This window comes from Gymnogyps californianus, chromosome 1, assembly GCF_018139145.2.
Source record: "Gymnogyps californianus isolate 813 chromosome 1, ASM1813914v2, whole genome shotgun sequence".
In the NCBI taxonomy this organism is placed as follows: Eukaryota; Metazoa; Chordata; class Aves; order Accipitriformes; family Cathartidae; genus Gymnogyps; species Gymnogyps californianus.
The window spans coordinates 156,224,162-156,242,660 of record NC_059471.1 but is presented as its reverse complement, the minus strand read 5'-3'; the positions used below and the strand labels follow the sequence as shown (position 1 = coordinate 156,242,660).

At 38.6% G+C, this 18,499-nt stretch overlaps 1 protein-coding gene across 1 annotated transcript in view; it reads right to left on the bottom strand.

Annotated features, from left to right (window-relative positions):
• Positions 1-2,273: 2,273 nt before the first annotated feature.
• The window catches only part of MYBPC1 (myosin binding protein C1), a 50,142-nt gene continuing 33,916 nt past the window's right edge, over positions 2,274-18,499 (bottom strand). The window contains exons 25-32 of the mRNA XM_050899402.1: positions 17,398-17,593; positions 16,485-16,624; positions 14,569-14,728; positions 12,896-13,032; positions 11,811-11,997; positions 6,909-6,967; positions 5,447-5,453; positions 2,274-2,466 (exon numbers count right to left, since the gene is read on the bottom strand). Coding sequence (XP_050755359.1) covers positions 2,366-2,466; positions 5,447-5,453; positions 6,909-6,967; positions 11,811-11,997; positions 12,896-13,032; positions 14,569-14,728; positions 16,485-16,624; positions 17,398-17,593 — 987 coding nt within the window. The 3' untranslated portion in view covers positions 2,274-2,365. The remainder of the gene's footprint in view (positions 2,467-5,446; positions 5,454-6,908; positions 6,968-11,810; positions 11,998-12,895; positions 13,033-14,568; positions 14,729-16,484; positions 16,625-17,397; positions 17,594-18,499) is intronic.

Here is an 18,499-nt window from a genome sequence, read left to right as displayed (position 1 = left end):
TTTGATCCAGAGGCTTGGCTGGTCAGCATAGTTAGTGAGAGTATGAATTTATAGCACACTAATGCCCACTCATCTCAATTCCACCCACGGCCCGATACCCAGTACTTCCTATTGGCGTGGCGCATCTCGAGCCCGAGGGACAGCCAATGGCACATGCTGGGCAACGCAACTGGGGAGGAATTAAGGGCATCCGAACATAAAGCTGACCGTTCACACAGTGAAAAGTAGCTTAGTTCAGCTTGTCTTTTAACACTGCTGGCATCTGGTAGAAATTAGAGTAGCTAATTCCATCGGCAGAGAGCCTACAGAAGCTGAGATTTATGCTGGCTTCCAGGTTATTATGTGTAGTATATTAAGACTGAGGAGGCAGATAGATACATAAGCTTGAAGCTGTAAACATCATTGCATACAAAGTGCAGATGGCTATGCGTGTCCTTTTTGGCTTACTGAAAAGCACAAACAATAACTATAGCTTGTGGTGCTGACTATAATCTATCTCAACAGACTGATATTATTTTAAATGAGGGCCATGTGCTTAAATGCTTAAACCTGCATGGCATATATTCAAACTGACCCTCTCCCACAGCCTTCTGTGCTTCAAAACAGATGAAGGGAGTCCCGATTCACTGGTGAGATACAGAATAAAGAGAAATTATTAATCCTCTATGAAATTTTCTTCTTAGGAAACGTGTTGCCTTCTTTCATGTGTAGGTGTGAATGAATGTGTAGGACAGAATTGATTTTGGCAGGAGCAGGGTGAAATGCAGGTGGGGAGGTGTCCAGGATCTCTGGGAATGGAGAATTGCTTCCTTGCACAGGTGGCAGCACAGAAGAAATCACAAAGATAGAAAGGAGAGAAAGAAGAAAAAGGATTTTGGAGCGAGTAGGATTTACAGAACAAAGTGAGAAAATGCATTCAGATCCCCAAAGTGAAAGAAGTGGTAATTCAACTGCAAAAACACCAGTTCAGCAGTGGCGGTTCATAGTAACACATTCTTATTGTGTAATTACTGACTGCTGGATGTTTGAAAATGCGCTCACATCAAATAACCATCTTGTAATGTACTGCTGGTCTAAGTAGACCTTTATCTTCATAAACCATAGTTGGAGATCAATCATTAGTCACTAAGCACATAACCTACCCTATCTGTACAGCCAGAGTGAGAACTGGTAAATAAATGACAGGGCAATAGAGAATCAACAACCTGGCCAAATTCTGTGTGACCTTGTGTCTCTCATGCTTCAGAGTTTGCTGGAGACTTACAGACAATCACCCCCACTCCTGAAATACTTGGAGGTTAATAACGCTAGGGTGGGAAAAGTAATGTAGCCACTTCACCTTATTATCTACGTCATTTTTGCCTTGCACAATAAAGTCACTAGTGATGATCCGAGTCCCTTTTCTGCGACGATACCTACAAGAGCTCCATGGATTGCTGAGGAAGGGGGCCGATCCAGAATGAAGAAAGCTGTCATGGTTGGCATTTATAATATTTAAAATATTGAAAACATATAGATACAAAATTGCATGTATCTATAGCATTTATCTTCACTCACATTCTGTGTCGTATCTTAAAGTGTAAGCCCATTGGGTTAGGTGATTGCCGATACTGTTTTCCACTCAGTGTGGTGGGCTCAAGTTCCTGCTTTACAGTATGTGGAAATTAAACAAGAAATGTGGTAAGATGAGACAGAAAAAAACCTAAAAAAATAGTAAACAAGAACTTGATAGATCTTAAACACTTCATATTTATTGTACATTAAATAAAACAATTTCAGTTCAGTTGAGAGACTGATGGGTCAGATTTAGGAAATCAAAACTTCTAAAGGAAGATATGTTCAGCTTAAATGATCATTAAGTACATATGTATTAATTACGTTATAGTAAAACCATATTCTGTTAAACAATTCTCAGGTGAATAAGATACATTATCAGAGAGGTATGTATTCCAAGGTCTTATTGCACAGCTACTGGCTAATCCATGTACTTTCAGTCTGAGAAAGATATGCTTTGTACCACCAAGTACAAACTCTGACTGCCGCCTCATGTTTATTACACAGCTTCTCCTCTTTCCTCGTTAAAAAACAGAACACAATATCAAACAGAAAATAAAGCTGAACATTACAAAACGTGTGTTGTCTTTAGTTCATTTCATTTCAACCCCAAAGCAATCCATGCGTATTCTTTCTTTTCAGTAAGAGCAGGTAGGGAAAACAAAACAACAAATAAGAACCAAAAAAAAAAAAGAAAAAAAAAAAAAAGAAAACCCCAACCACACGTTTGTTCTGTCATTGCAAGAACTAAAATGCTGTAATTCTGCTACCAATTTCCAGCGCAGTGGGAGGAAACACTGTGGACGGACTCTCACTTCCCCTCAGTTTTGTCTGCCTGTACTTCACGCATGTATGAATCAATGATATGCGGAGGCACTCCATCCATCAATAGTCTGAAGAACGAAAGCCCACCTGCAAACAAAGAATAAGACAATCTTCAGGTTGAAGGTCCCTGGAGCAACAGCATTGTACCTTTATTTTCTGGCATAAGCAACAAAGATTTAGTCAATCCCTATTGCATACTTCCATTTTGAGATGTGATAAAATTCATCCCTGTTCAAAAGTCCAGCACAAGAATTAACCATTATTTAATCTCTGTACTATACAGAACTTCCCTGTCCTCTTGCGCAGGGTGAATTTCATTTCTAGGATGTCATATATTTGGTCATTTATCTCACCCCATGCAATAGTCTATGATAAGCTTCACCTCAAATAACCCTCCTGGATTTCCATCAGGCTGGATGGAGTATGGTCAGAGATGGAAGTCAGCCCAGAGGGAACAACGTAGAAAACACCTGACTATGATGAGTTGTGGAAAACATGCACAGACATTCACATTATTCTAGTGTTGGGTCTTACAATGGTTTATAAGTATTTAGCAAGATATTTACCATGTTGCTTGAAAATAACAGGGGGGATGACATATGTGAAAGAATCATATGGAAAAAAGCCAGGATTTTAGATACAGGTGCCTTTAGACTCCAGAGAGAGGTGATGAAAGTCGAAATTTTCATCTGCTGGGGAAGTCTGAAGAATGACTTTGGATTCACTTTTAAATAAAAAATAGACCACATGTAATCACCGTGGATCCAGGTGCTTACTCCCTGAAAGCTCTAGAGTTTTCGCAGGGCTTGAAGCTATTGCTATGTGATCTCAAAGCTGTGGCAGGTCCTGCACCAATCCATAGGGGAGACTTACTCCACACTTGTGGCCAGCATCTTCCTTAGCTGCAGCAGTGAGTGTCCATGCTCACAAGCCCCGCTAACAAATAGGGGCCTTCTGTATTCAGCGTTTCCTCCAGCCCTGCCCAAACTTTGTTTCCTGTCTCTGTGAAACTAGACTTCTTTTTTTTTCTTTTTTTTTTTCCCCTCCCCATTTTCCAGTTTTATGATGGTTAGAGTCAATATTCACTGAACAGGTATCAGAAGTACCATTCCCAGCCTTTTAGGTCTATGTGCTTTATGACTGTGTCTTAGCCACCATGGGTCAAAACTGAACCGAACCTATTTTAAGTCACTGCTATAATAGAAACCTGGGCTTATAAGAAAGCCATTGGAAGTACTCAATGTTTTCTTTGGTGTTCTGGAAGAAGGGCAAAAGATTTTTGAAGAACATTTAATAATTTTAGCAATCCAAGACAAAATATTTCTTTCAGTGCCCAGAAAAACATGTATGTAGCGTCTAACACACCAGCCAGGGCACCCCAGATCCCACTGATGTAGAAGCAGTAATGTAATACAAATAATCCAAATTAGGAGTGAAATTTCATGCCATTGAAAAAAATGTCATGCTGTGCTGGTTTTGGCTGGGATAGAGTTAATTTTCTTCATAGTAGCTAGTATGGGGCTATGTTTTGGATTTGTGCTGGAAACAGTGTTGATAACACAGGGATGTTTTAGTTACTGCTGAGCAGTGCTTGCACAGAGTCAAGGCCTGTTCTGCTTCTCACACCACCCCACCAGCGAGGAGGCTGGGGGTGCACAAGAAGTTGGGAGGGGACACAGCTGGGACAGCTGACCCCAGCTGACCAAAGGGATATTCCATACCATAGGACATCATGCCCAGCATATAAAGCTGGGGGAAGAAGAAGGAAGGGGGGACGTTCGGAGTGATGGCGTTTGTCTTCCCAAGTAACTGTTACACGTGATGGAGCCCTGCTTTCCTGGAGATGGCTGAACACCTGCCTGCCCATGGGAAGTGGCGAATGAATTCCTTGTTTTGCTTTGCTTGCGTGCACAGCTTTTGCTTTACTTATTGAACTGTCTTTATCTCAACCCACGAGTTTTCTCACTTTTACTCTTCTGGTTCGCTCCCCCATCCCACTCTGGGGGAGTGAGCGAGCGGCTGTGTGGGGCTTAGTTGCCGGCTGGGGTTAAACCATGACACACGGAAACTAAACACATGGGTATTTCTGTTAATTTCATTGAAATCAAATTACATTTGGAAGGAACAGTGGGAAAAAGATAAATATTTTGCTAAAAACATTAGAGTCTGCCCTTTCTCAAGGCAAAGGGTGGCATTTGTTGTAAGAAAGCTACATACCATTACTATTCCTCTTACAAATCTGCATGAGTATTCCATTCTGCAAGTAGCAAAACCACCCGCTAATAACTGCACTTACCTTCTGAGCCTTTTCTGAAACACACCAAAAGCTTTAAAGCAAAAGTACATTGCCAGGATGAAGATATCACTGTCTCTGAGTGCTTCAGCTAAACGCAGCTGAGCTGATACTTACGTACAGCATTTATCCTGAGTACAGATTTTAGGAATTTATAACCTTTATTAACACAACGATTATCCAATTAAAGTGCTATTAGTTAATAGTGATAATGAGACTGCACTATCTCATTTAACACTGTCATATTGTTGCAGAACTGTTCGCTCCCAACCTTAGGTAGATGCACAATACAGACCAAAAAAAGCATGCTTTTTGGCATTCTTTTCAACTCATGTAGTGCAAGTTGTGATACGAATCATTCATTTTTAAATGAAATTAGCTGTGGAATAAATATTTCATTTATGTAGAGGTATATTCCTATATGAAAATAACTGGCTGTAAATGCAAAATGCTCATTACTTGCATTTTATTCATGCTAATTAATCATGCTAACTCATGCACTGTTAAATTCCATTGAAATGTGCACTATTAGAAGGTAGTGGGATGTACTACTAAGAGGAATTACCATAACAATCAGTTATTATAAAAATCTGGATTTATATGCATTAAAACTATCATGCTACTCATTTTAAAAAACATTTTCATTAAGTGAAATAATGAAAATCATGCCATACTAGGCAGTCATTGTATGACGTGTAAACAGACATAAGCTTCATATGCAAGAACCATATGAAAGCTTACCTTAGATGACAATATACATTCAAAAATCCTTACTGTGTAACTGAGAGAGAGAGAGAGAGAGAAGTAACAATTTAATCGCAAACACAAAAGTAGAGAGAAAATGTTGAGTGAAATTATGCTTACAATTATGTCAAGATGATGTTTTAATCCTTAGTCATGTAAAATACATAGGAATAGAAGCACATGAAGAGTAAAAGGTAGGGATCCAGTTCCACTTCAAAATTATCATTAATATGTAAAAGCTATATTAATATGTACAAGTAACTATAAATCCTGTAATTAGTCTAAAGTATAGATTGGAACCAAATTATGCAACTGACATTTATGATAAAAGTTTCCAAACGTAGCTTCAAAGAAGCTAACATATATATATATAGTATTTTCCACCAGGGAAAAAAAGCACACACGTAACACTGAAGCATATATATATATATATATATGTTGAAACTCTATGAGGCAAAATAATCAAGTATAGACTAATTACATATCTGTGCACTAAAGTATATACTTCGTCACATATCCACATTTACATTACTTAAATCATGCTATTTACTCTATGGGAGCCCTTACCTTTAATTAAACATTTTGACTCTATGAAACACCCATATATATACATTTATATATGTGTATGTCTATAAAAGCACTCAACTTTGTACCTATTGTAGCCTTTTAAGAAAAATACCTTAATACCTCAAAAATTACAGGAACATTATCTAGCCTGAATTCTTAACATGTTTTAGGTTTGAAATAGTAAATTTGGATGCATAATATACTGCAGACTGGTTTTTGGGCATCTCTGTCATTTTAAAACTACACTGTCAATAGTCTGGATTTGGGCAAGGTTACAAGCAAACACATTTCTGTAGAAAGAGCCAAATCTCTGAACCCCACTGAACCTGAATTTAAAATAAGTTCTAGAGGAAATGAAGTAAAATTATATACTTGTAAGCAAAAAGTTTTCACTGATTTCAATTGGATCAAGATTTCATCCTTATATTCTGTAGGTTAAGCTCAGGCATGGATTATCATTCTGAGCGCTAACTTGTAACCAAAGACTAATCTGTAATAAAGAATGCCTTTTAAGCACAACAAATGACTTTATGATACTTCTGTTCTTTCAATAATTCTACAAACTAACTGAGAGCTGTTTTTTTGAGATGCAAATTTCTATCTCCTAGAAAGGTCTAAGGTAGTTGTGGTCAAAGGTAGTCACAGTCATTAAATAAATTCTTTATAGGTACAGGTAGTTCTATGCCCAGTGGCATAGCAGAAATATGTCTGAAGCCTTTGTAACTCTGATGTTAAATACCCATATTCTTGATTAATTTGGCCTTCTTTGCTCATGTGACATAGACATTGTATGCCATGAGACACTAGCTAGTTTGATCTAAAAAAGCAAGTAAATACACACTTTGCATGCAGAAAATGCGTTTGCATGTGGAAAGAGAGGAAGGAAATGAAATGGAATGTCCAGAGGAGTATGCTTATTATAAACCTGATTATTCCCCGCCAAGAAGAATGGTTCTCCTGGGTTAATTACTCCATGATATATCACTGCAGAATTAGAATATTTATAGTGGTATTTATTCGCATTTGAAATTCTTCCCAGTTGATCTTTACACCTTTTTAAAAAATATTTCTCATACAGCATCTTTGCTATCATCAATCTGTTAGAGTGATCACCAACCTTGATTTCGCTCTTAAGATAAACATTCTCCAAAAACATTTGTTTCATGATAAAAGAAGTATGGCACTTTATCTGAATCTTTTCATTGACCTCAGTGAAGCTGATAAGCAATCAGTTCCTTATTGCTTGTAATGGGAGACTTACAGCCATATTTAGGGATCTACCTCAACAAACTTAAAAGATATATACATTATTTTCTGTAGTAAGATGAGTATGAAACATGTATCATGAGATTCTGTGTATGCATCATCTTTCAAGATATATGAGGTAGAGTTATTCTTTTCTCTAAGATCTATTACATGACTTTTTACAGCACACTTATATTTACCAAAAAAAGCCATTGTACATGCAATTGTACCAAGCAGCTCATATAACTGCCATCTTTAAGTTCACTCAGCAAAACTTAAAACAGAAGAACGAAGTACTGTCTATCTGAAATAACATCAGTACATGCAAAACCTTTTTTTGAGGACAGAATAAGGTTTTATAATTTTTATTATTGTGCTCATAATTATCACTAAAACTTTCTCAGGAAATGAGTGTTAAATTTAGTAACCACTAGGAGGTTTAATTCTACACCTAAAATAATATAAGCAAATGGCTAAAAAAGTAGAAAATTGTAGCATACTGATAGTATTCATAGCCAGAGTATTCATAGCTACTCAGTTGTTCAAATACTATGCAAAATCAGAAATCCTAGACTGTTCTGTGAGTAGGTGTATGACATTCCTAGGACTGAGCATGTATTTATGTGTGATAAGTTTCAGATCTCCAATACCTCAGAAATAGATGGATAAAAGAAATTCTAGCCAACATAAGGGAAATTCACTTACTGCAATATATACTCTTGCATGGCATAGAGCTCTCCAGTATGACTTACTATCCAAAGATCTGTAATAACAGCACTGTAGCTAGTATGTTCACCAGATAGGTAGCATAGCCTTGAGCCTGTTGGTCTTATTCAGGCAACATTCAACTGTATCTTATCATTTTACAAATCCAGACCTTGATTGTCACTTGTTGGAATAAAGCTGAACCAGTTTAAAGCTATCCATATGAAAACACACACACACACAGCAATCTATTTCGAGTGAGTCAGAAATCTGTAAGTCTTTGCTCTGCATCAGTGTGATGAGCAGTCTTCCGAAGAGCCTTCCTAAATGAACAAACAGGCTGGGAAACTTAAGAGAATGGTAATTCAACATGTAAGTCAATAGAAGAGTGAAATAAGATGTAATTATGTCTTTATGCTCCGGCTGTTTAACACTCATTTGCATTTGTCTGTATCATATAGCAAACCCTGAGCCTACCCTGGTTTGCCAAGCTACAGCTACTGTATTCACTTAATCCTATTCCCTTTGAATTCATCAGTTGAACTGGCAGTCATGTTAAGAGTGTCCGCACTGAACCCTTACAACAGCTGTCCTGTGTCTAAGCCCTACAAATTGCTCGTCTAAGCAGTCTTCAAAAAGGAGTCTAAAGTAATGGCTAAACCTGCCAGGATGGACAGAGGAATCTCAGCAAGGGTGACCACTCACAGCCCAAACAGTTGGGAGAGAACCACAATACCAAGCTTGGTGGGAGGGAGTGGGACTGCACCAGGTGATGGCTGATATGAAATCGGGTTCAGAAGCCAACCATTAACTAGGGGAGGTGGGATTTAGGTTAATGAAGCAGCCCATCACATAGCTACGAAGAGAGAAACAGCACACAGCCCCGGTGGGATCCTAACAGCCTGCATTTTTCAGGACTTCTTCCAGGTGTGATGCAAAACTAAAGTACTGCTCTGAGCAAGATGTCTATGGCATAGTATTCCATTTTTTCAGTTGATCTCTTAAAGTAAATATTACTTCCTTTGAGAAGAAAGAAGGCTTTTTGAGTCTAGAAATGTCTATGCTACAAGTCTTTTGCAGTCAGTGGCTGAGAGGTTTTGTTTAAAGATGTCTAAATGGAATAATTCTTACAGCCTCATTCTCACTGTAGCAAGGGTATGTTCAACTGCAACCCCAAGGTAAGGTGTGAGAGGAATTGAGACTGTAGGACGTGCTGCAACCAGCTAGTAGGATGATTAATACAACCCTCAGGACATGATGCAAAGCCCATGCATCTATCCAAGGTTTCCTGTGGGATGAATGATCGGGGGGATACTTGAATCTGACTGAGGTGCTAGGGTATGTCGGCAGTGTTAAGAACTGAGTCAAAATCTCAGACTCATAGAGCTGGAAGCAATCTTGAGATGTCATTTAGTACATATCATAATCCTAACAAATTGTACTGCTGTCATTCTTCTAAGCTGCTCTTAAAAGCTCTTGGTACCAAAGCTGTACAACCTCTGCAGGAAATCTGCTCTAGTACTTCACTGCTCTGACTGTTGGCTACCCTAAATGTTTGCTGCCATGTCACCAGATAGATAGAATTTTTTTGTTTTGATCTTTAATGCAACCCTTACGGAAAGAATCAGCTGTGAATGGGACAGGTCTGGCAGCGTGTGAACATAGTGTTCTCCACTCATGTGCTCTCCATTTCAGAACACTACTCAGAAAACTGGACCTATGAAACCTAAATAAACATTTGTCAGCAAAAATCATCAGGGATGTCATCTCAGCTGTACCTAGTGACCACTTTAATGAATAGAACTGTGGCTTTTTTTCCTAGATACATTACTTGTAATTGACTGGAAAAGGATCTAAGCATTCCCAGCCTATTTCAGATACCAGTCCGTAAATGTAAGAAATTAAATTCCCCATCAGTATTGATCAAAGGCAAAAATCTCTCCACACTTCTCTCTTAAAAACTCTTAACAGAGAGCAGCTTCCACTGCTGGTGAACCATTTCTTGGAAACTGTTGCATATTAAAAGAGAGCCTGAATGACGACATGGTGTCTGTATTATGCTTCAAAACCAGTGAACTAATTCATCCTGATATTCAGTGAAAAAAAAGTTCCAAGATCAACAGAAGCATCTATATTTCACAACAGCTGGAAAGGGAATTACTGAAGAATAATATGTAATCCATGGCAACCTTTGGAGTTTGGACTTCCTAAAATGGAGAGATATTAGTTAAATTATTTCTTATCTTAAAAATTTTTCACAGTATTCTGCACATTATGTGTAAAAATTTCTTTGTAAAACAAAGGACAGAAATAAACAGCTTCTTGTATTTAAAATGTAGTATTTGGTTGTACTACAAGCAATGTGCTGAAGACTAAAAAGTTACAACTGAGTGTAAATGGGCATAAGAACTTTAGGGCTTGGGGACTTACAAAGTTTAATGAAATAGCAAACTAATTTGGCCTTTCAGTATAAAAAAATAGATGAAGCAACCTTCTCCGGTGATGAGGTCTTCTGTTACGCTGTGAAATAGAAAGTTTGCTTGTGATTAAGGAAAACAAGCGTATTTCCAGGATGAGGACATCACCTTTTAAACACAGTATCTTAAAAATAAATCATGAAAGTTAAGAAACATATTATGCATATTTTCATTACATTAGTTAAATGTTCAACTCCGTAGATGAAACATTTACTGCAATGGCTTCTTGCTAGCGTATTTGAGCTGTGGGACACAATACATCAGAAAATACAGAAAAAGGAAATTGAAATCCAAAATAAACACAATACAATCCATAAGAATATTAAATATTATGGTTTTCATGATAGACTGGCATGATGGAAATAATATAATTAGGGCCATATTCAGCTAGCCTAAATTCCCTCTAATTTCCTGAGTTAGACACTTCCTATCAGCTGGCTTTAGACAGCTTTCCTTACTTATAACCTCAGATTAATTTTTTCAGAAATACTTAGCTTATTCCACAGTTGAAACAAAAGCCTTTGGTGGGAGTTAGTCCAGCTAAATATGACCCCATCTTTTCCTAGGAACTAATTTTCTGAAAAATATGGTCCTGAGATTATTCATTAGTAGTCCAATCCAAATCCTATTGCCATTCATGATATCCCGGTCCATGCTAAACTACCTGGAATTCATAAAATTTATCTATTAATGAAAATAAAGATATGTCTTCAGTTGTAGAAGGCTAACCTACTTCGTCCTCTTTCCCTGTATTTGCAAAATCCATAGTTTTGAATACTTTGTTCTTAAAGCAAATACGGCAATTGTATCAACTAGCTTGTTGATTGTTGAACAATCAACTAGATCGTTCCTTGGGAACAATCCTGCTTTTTGCTACATCATTCTGCTAACAAACTTCCTTGGAAGCAAATGTTTGGTTTGTTTAACAAATAATTTTAAAGCAGACAAAGTCTGCCCTGAACTAATCTTTCTTCCTTCTCTCCTTCTCCCCTTGCCATTTCCTTCAGAGCGCTGACTCTTATCCAAGATGATTTTCCTAATGTTTTCCCGAACAGCTCTATGGCTGAGTCTTACTAGAGTTTCTCAGGTAAGTGGCATAGCTCTGAGAGTTACAGTCTACCATTTTGTCACTTGTGAAAAAGTCCTTGCAATCACTGAAGATGTGAATCGGCATGGGGGCGGGGGGGAAGACAATATAGCATAAGCACAGCATGTTGGTCCTCAAGAAGAAAAAAAACCAACCAGTATAGTTTATTTTGTCCTAACCAAGTTATTATTTTCATCTGGGAAAGTGAAAAAAGTTGTTTGAACTCCCTTTTGGATTTGCCTTGCATACTTTTGACTCCTATGTAGATGGTGCTCAGACAAACAGGGCATTTGCAATGTTTTAAAATCCTTACCTTTTACTTCCAGTTTGCAATCAACTTCTGCCTCTCCAAGTTCATTGACTGCTCGGCAGGTATAAGTACCTCCATCATAGGGACTGGGTTTGCGGATCTCCAAGGTACAGACACCTTGGTTGCTGAACATTCGGTACCTTGGGTCATTCATTATGATGACTTTGTTTTTCAGCCAGGTTATTTTGGGCTGTGGCAAAAACAAAAGAAAGCCCACATGCACAAACCTATGAACTGAAATATTTTACCACTTTTTGTGATGTTCAGTTGAAGTTGAGTAATCCAGAAATGATACAAAATAGATAAAGTAGCGATAAAAAGGAAACTGTAATTCTTATCTCAAACATAAACATGGGCTGCATCATGCATCTGTTTTTAAGCACGATTTTTTCAGTGCAGCTCCCATCACATAATTAAATTCATAAATATAAGCCTGTTATCAATATGAGGTGCTGTGTAATGATAGCAAACATTGAGCAACAGCTGTTGAGATCCAATTACTTTAAGTCAATAAGTAAAGCATGTTTTTTCAGAGTAATTTGCACAGTCAGAAACTGGGAAGGTGAAGAGTGAACAGCAAACATGTTCTTAAGCACTCAAGTTCTCATTTTACTAGGTCAGTTCAGTTTCTCACAACAGAAAATATATCACAAAAAGACACAACTCAAAAGAAACTGGAAGATGCATTGCACAGTGGGTCTGAGAACCAACGTGGTCCCCAGAGCATTCCTGCAATGCGCTTACTTAAAGCATAATTAGCTTTTTATAGAATAATTATGGCTTTATGTTAGTAACAACCTTTACTGATATATTAACTGTACAGCTGTTGTCAGTGCTGGTCCCAGTATAGCCCAGCCTTTTCCTGAGGTTCTGCCCTTTCACTGAGTTATCTGTGGATTTAGTAACTATTAGAATGCCTATAACAAAGGTAAGTAGGTCCTTTTTTGTATTCTTTAGAACCCACACCACTCTTTTTGCCTTCAGCCTGGCTTGTGAGTGAGACAAATAGTAAAAATGGTATTATAATTTTTATTGTCAGGTTAAACTCCCTCGTGTTTTAACTGATACTGTTGTGAGCTGTTCTGTACCTTGGGGTTGCCACGAACACTGCAGTTCAAAGTAGCATTGTAACCAGCTACAGCAAACGTGTTGACTAGAGGCTGAGTAAACAATGGACGTTCACTGAAGTCAAAATCCTCGTAAACTGGATATTTGTAGACTTTACCTATGAAATGAAAATAAAAAATTTATAAAAAGAGTGTTGGCGTGTAGCTAAATACCCAAGCTAAATAAACAGCTACAAAGAGCCAGTTCTGATCTGCACTGCTTTAGGTACCAACATGACTCTAGTAATTGCACTTGTAGGGAAGGCTGGAAGTGAGCCTGCAAAGTGACTATAGCCCTTGGTCATGCTATAGCGTAGATGTCTGAGAGCTTCTCTTTGTTTCCTGAGTAGGTGGTATACAAAATAATACATGTTTATCCTGTGTCTTTGCCTGCATGCCCTGCATGTTACAGAACAGGACACATCCTGACTGATGTACTGCAGGATGCCTGCCTTGGCAAGCCTTGTTCACTCTGTTGCCAATCACTGTTCACAGTTTGTTCTGATTACAAACTGGCTCTGTATCTGAAAATCCATTTTTCTTTCTGCTTCATACAGTGCACTAACCATACAGATACTTGAATGGATGTAGTTTCTGTACAAGGAAAACATGGTAGTAAAATCTCGTTTCTCACTGCCACTTTATCCCTGCTCTGCAATGGAGATTACCATCAATAAATCCTCTTCACCCACAAACTAAGCTGGCGTTTAAAACAGCTGGACAGACTGACATCTGTTCCTGTGCACAGGTATCATTGAACATCTGTGCTTCACTGAAACCTCGTCCAAGCTCTCATACTGACTTCAGTGCAGCTTAGGCCTGATACTTGCTCTCATGAGAAGGGCAAGTAAGCAGTGATGAAAAGCAACTCCTATAGACATTCTTTTGTTCATGATCCCATTTCTAAAAGAAAGGTAGGGGTTTTTTTAATAATGGAAGTGAGGTCCAGGACCCTGGACCTTCTTCATTCCTTCAGCCTGGCTGTGTGAGTTCTACAGGTTGTCTGTCCTCTGCATCATGGCAGTTAGGTATTCCTTCCTTTCAGACAAACTGAGGTGATCTGGTTTGATTTTCTTCCTTTAAACCACCTGTTTGTAGAATTTCCCTTCCATAAAGGGGCAGTTAATTTTTTTTTTTAAAGTTTACAGTACCATTTCAAACTGACAATTTCTGAAATGTCAGGATTTCTGACCGCAGAGTCAGAATTTCTCCAGCTCCACCTGCAAGAGATGTGAAGCAGGGGTTATGCTTCTCTGTTGGATCCCGCCTGAAATGGAGGGGAGCACTTGCACAGCTGATGCCAAGTCTCCACTGGGAGGCAGTGACCCACCGCTTCTAAGAGAACAGCTGCTTTACTCCTCTTCCAGCTCTTCTTGACTTAGGTCTGCCAGTGGTGACATGAGTCTGAGGTCCAAGACCGTAGAAAATGTCAGAACATGGGAAAAATGTCCCACCCTTGATTAAAAAAAACAACTATGAACTATGTGGACAAACCAAGAAGTCCTAATATGAAATGTCCTAGCTGTTTACTTGTACCTGGTCTTGGGGCTAGGAATGCATCTGAATGCTTTAGAGATATGGCCTTTACCTCTAACCACCTTCCAGCCTCTGAACACACCCCTTCCCTTTTGACAAGGAATGGATAATTAGCTAACCATCCTTTGCAATCAAAGCGCTCTCTTTGGTCATCGTTGCATCCTCACTGAGGCCGCACATGTTTTCAGCGAAGATCCGGAAGTAGTACTCGTTTCCTATGACGAGCTCGTTAATGGTGGCACTGGTGCGGTGGTAGTGCTCGATTACTGTGAACCATTCCTGAAAGACACGCACAGAGAGTAAGCTTCCCCGCAGCGCCCTGCACCTCTCAGCCATTAACTGTTTGGAAGAATCATCACGCTTGTGGGTGTAAGATTTTTTTTTCTTTTAAGGGAATGTTGATGAATACTAAAATAGTGAAGCTAACAATAATTAATGAAATGAGTGATAATGAGAATACCGCAGAGCTCACTGCTGAGCAGTGAAGGCCTAATGGAAAGCAAACCCTGCTGAATTGTTACACTCTGTTAGCTGGGAGGGTTCGTTTTCGGAAATCCAATATTACAAAGGTTGTATTGTGCGAGGCAAGGCAGGCTCCTTCATTCCTAGTCCACGCTGCTGACAGAGAAGGTAATGCTGCAGATAAGAAAACTGCGGGCTGGGGGGGAAAAGTAGTAGCATGTACTGGTCTGTGGTAACATGTACTCACAAGAGGCCAATGCACTTATCTACCCCCTGTTCCACAGGTTGAATGTTCATGAGAAATGTAGTTTTATGCAGGTGGTCCTCTGATATCTGAAGGCTCAGATGGGGAGGCGGGTTTTAGTGCTTTAGACTTGCCGCAGTAACAGGACGTGAATTCTATCCTAGTACACAATACCTAAATAACGAACTGAGATGAAAGAGGTTAATGCTAAAAGTGCAATTAATATAAAGTGCAGTATGACCACAGCAATGTTTTTGCTGTTCTTTACTCTGCCCTACATAGTTTTCTTGCTTTTCTAAAGATGAACTTGTGCTGAGTTCCCTGTGCCACAGTTCGCGTTGATATTTGGTCATCTTTAAGAGCCAAAGTGCCTTTTGGGAAAACAGTTTTCTGTAGAAGGCCAGCTGTGCCAGAATTGCAAAATTCACCACCACAGAGAACGTGGGGAAGCTATGACCTGAATGATTCATGACACACTGGACCCTAGACACTGCTGTTGTTGCTTTCTCCTTAACACAGTAATTTAGAGACAGGGGACATCATTGTTCTGGTCACTGTACAGAGACCATCTCTTCTTACAGTCTGAAGAGAAAGAAAAAATGAAGGATGGGAAGGGAAATAGTGGCACAGGAAGAATGAATTGATCAGATCGTGAAGCAGATCAACATATTAAATTGGGGGGGCAGGGAGGGAGGGCAGCAGAAAGATTCCCTTAGATAAGGAAATTCCGAAAATATTGTCCTAGATTTCCAGTGTTTAAATTTGCAGTAAGTGTTAAACGTTAAGAACCCAACTACTGTCTTTTAAGGAAGTGTAAAATTCTTGTTAGTTTAATGAAAATAATAAACATCTCTATATTGCACTTTTCGTCTGTAAATCTCAAAGCAGTTTACGAATTACATATGTACCATTTTGCCATGGGTAGTAAGGAGTGGCAATGACTTATACAATGTGACATTACAGGTTTGAAAACAACAGCACTACATTTTGATTCTAGTAGCAACCTACTTACTTCAGAATTAATATTTTTGGGTTTTATTTTCTCTACTGAGACAAAGGAAAAAAAGCAGAATTACTTCCCTCAAATCCACCTGTTCTTTCCTTTTTAGTCCTCCTCTTTGGCATCATCTGAAAACATTGCCCTTTCTAGGCTTTAGATACAGTGAACAGGAGATTTTTAGAATTTTTAGAGATGCCTTGCAGATTTTCTGAACACTGACTAATCAATGCTTTGTCCACCTACATTAATTTAAGCATGTAAGGCTTTTTATTTTTAAAAGGGAGAATTCACGAGTACATCAGCCTTTTAAACATCTCCTTATTACTTACCATACTCTTCTTATCTGCTTTTTGAATAGTGTAGCCAGTAATGGCAGCATTGCCATCATCTTTTGGTGGCTTCCATGATAAATTTACATTCTCTCCCCAGACATCCTCAATAGTTACAACCTCTGGTGGGCCTGGGCGATCTGTAACGAAAATATGGCAGCTGACATGTTCCACTCTTTGCTTTCCCTCTCTCTCTTTCCTACGCACATCTTCCACTTAGTTTGATTTCTCTTTCTCTTTTTTACAGCATGCGCATGCCAAAACCAACATCAAAAGAAAGCTGAGGTTGCAAAATAAAACTTTCCAAAGTTAAGACATGTCAGAATGATGAAAAACTTAACTTGACCACTTTGTGAGTATGGTTTCTAATATGCATATGCTCTTTAATTGCATAAGGACATGATATTTTGCAAAATTTAAACAGCTGAAGATATGTACCTAAAAGACAAAGTCGGACAATCATTGTAAAGGCTGTGCTACCAGTTTGGCCTATTATGTAAAGAAATAGATTGGTAAAAATGAAAAGTAAATGTGTTTTCTTGTCTGTCTTTCCTACTTTCATGTACTTTCAACATTTAGGATTTCTTCCACATTAGACTTGTGACAAAGTTACTATGAATTTACTACCGTTTCTGGCTATGGATACCACTCAACAGGAAAAAGCTTGCATCCTGGATAGACAAAAACATGAAAAGCATAACAGTGAAAGAAAGACTGACACGTTCCAACAAGCACCTGCCATTGTGTAGAGAGGTTTACTTAGAGACCACAAATTTATAGCCAAGTAAGTGGACCTGAGGAGTTATCACTGTCAAGAAAGATGCTCTTTGGGATTCCTCTGTTTTCCTATAGCCTTGGAATGGCTGGAGTCTGCTTCTCTGGCATGCATTTATCTCTGTTTCTCAAAACATACCAACAATCTGAATATCTATTGTAGCTTTGTCCTGCAAGTTCTCTACTTCCACTTTCATGTCATATTCTCCGGAGTGGCTCCTTTCTGCCTTTCGGATGAAGATGATAGTGTCATTTTCAGTGTTGCGGATGTTGATTTGGTTCTTGTCAATTGGAGAACCATTTTTCTGCCATGATACTTTTGCCCTTGGTCTTCCCTGTAAGAAGCCAGGAAACAGTTTGTATATGATTTTGGGAGAGAAAAGGGTGGGAGAGAAAATGGGTTTATTTCCCATTTTTCCCAAACGGGAAATAAAAACCGTCCTTAAAGAAACTGAGAATTCTTTTTTAAATCATACAACACTTGAGATGCAATCATATTAATTCATCTAAAATGCAGCTTGCTTTCTTTGGTTTTTTTTTCCCAGGAGACTGAAAATATTTGCAAATTCTGACTAAATTGGACAATTAACTTTCTGACTAAATTTGACAATTAATTTCCAGTTTTCTAAAAGAAAAAGGAGAAAAAAACAGAAAATGCAGAACAAAATATTTCACCTTCTGGAAGTGCCTGCATTCTCTACACCGCCAGTGAAAGAGGAAAGTAGTGGACTAAACCTCCAGGGATCCCAAACCATCTTTCATTGCAAAAGCAGTTGGAATAGTTGTTAGGTAGGCTGGATTGACATCTTTTGCGTGCCATTTTTGTGGGCCTAGTAGTGCCCAGTTTAGGTACTTAAATCAGAGTGAATTCCACCTGCTTTACCATGGGATTTGCCTTCCAGAGGCAAACGATTTGCAGATGCTGTCCAAAAAGGGTAATCTCACACCTTTTTGAATGCCTTATCTTAGAGAATAACCATAGAATATTCCTTTAATTTCTCAAGGGTGGCGTATCTTGCAATGTATTGCTGATCAAGCTTTTATTACGCTTTTAACAGCCTTGTAGAAGCCAGATTATGCCCACTCAGTATCTTTAGGTGTGCAGACATGAAATAGAAGTTAATTCTGCCATAATTCTTGTATTCAGAAGAATAAGGACCCTGCAGGTAGAGAGGCAGTCACTGTTGTAAAAGGTATGGGAATGAAGGTTAACACGATGCTGTAGGAAAACGTGCTATATC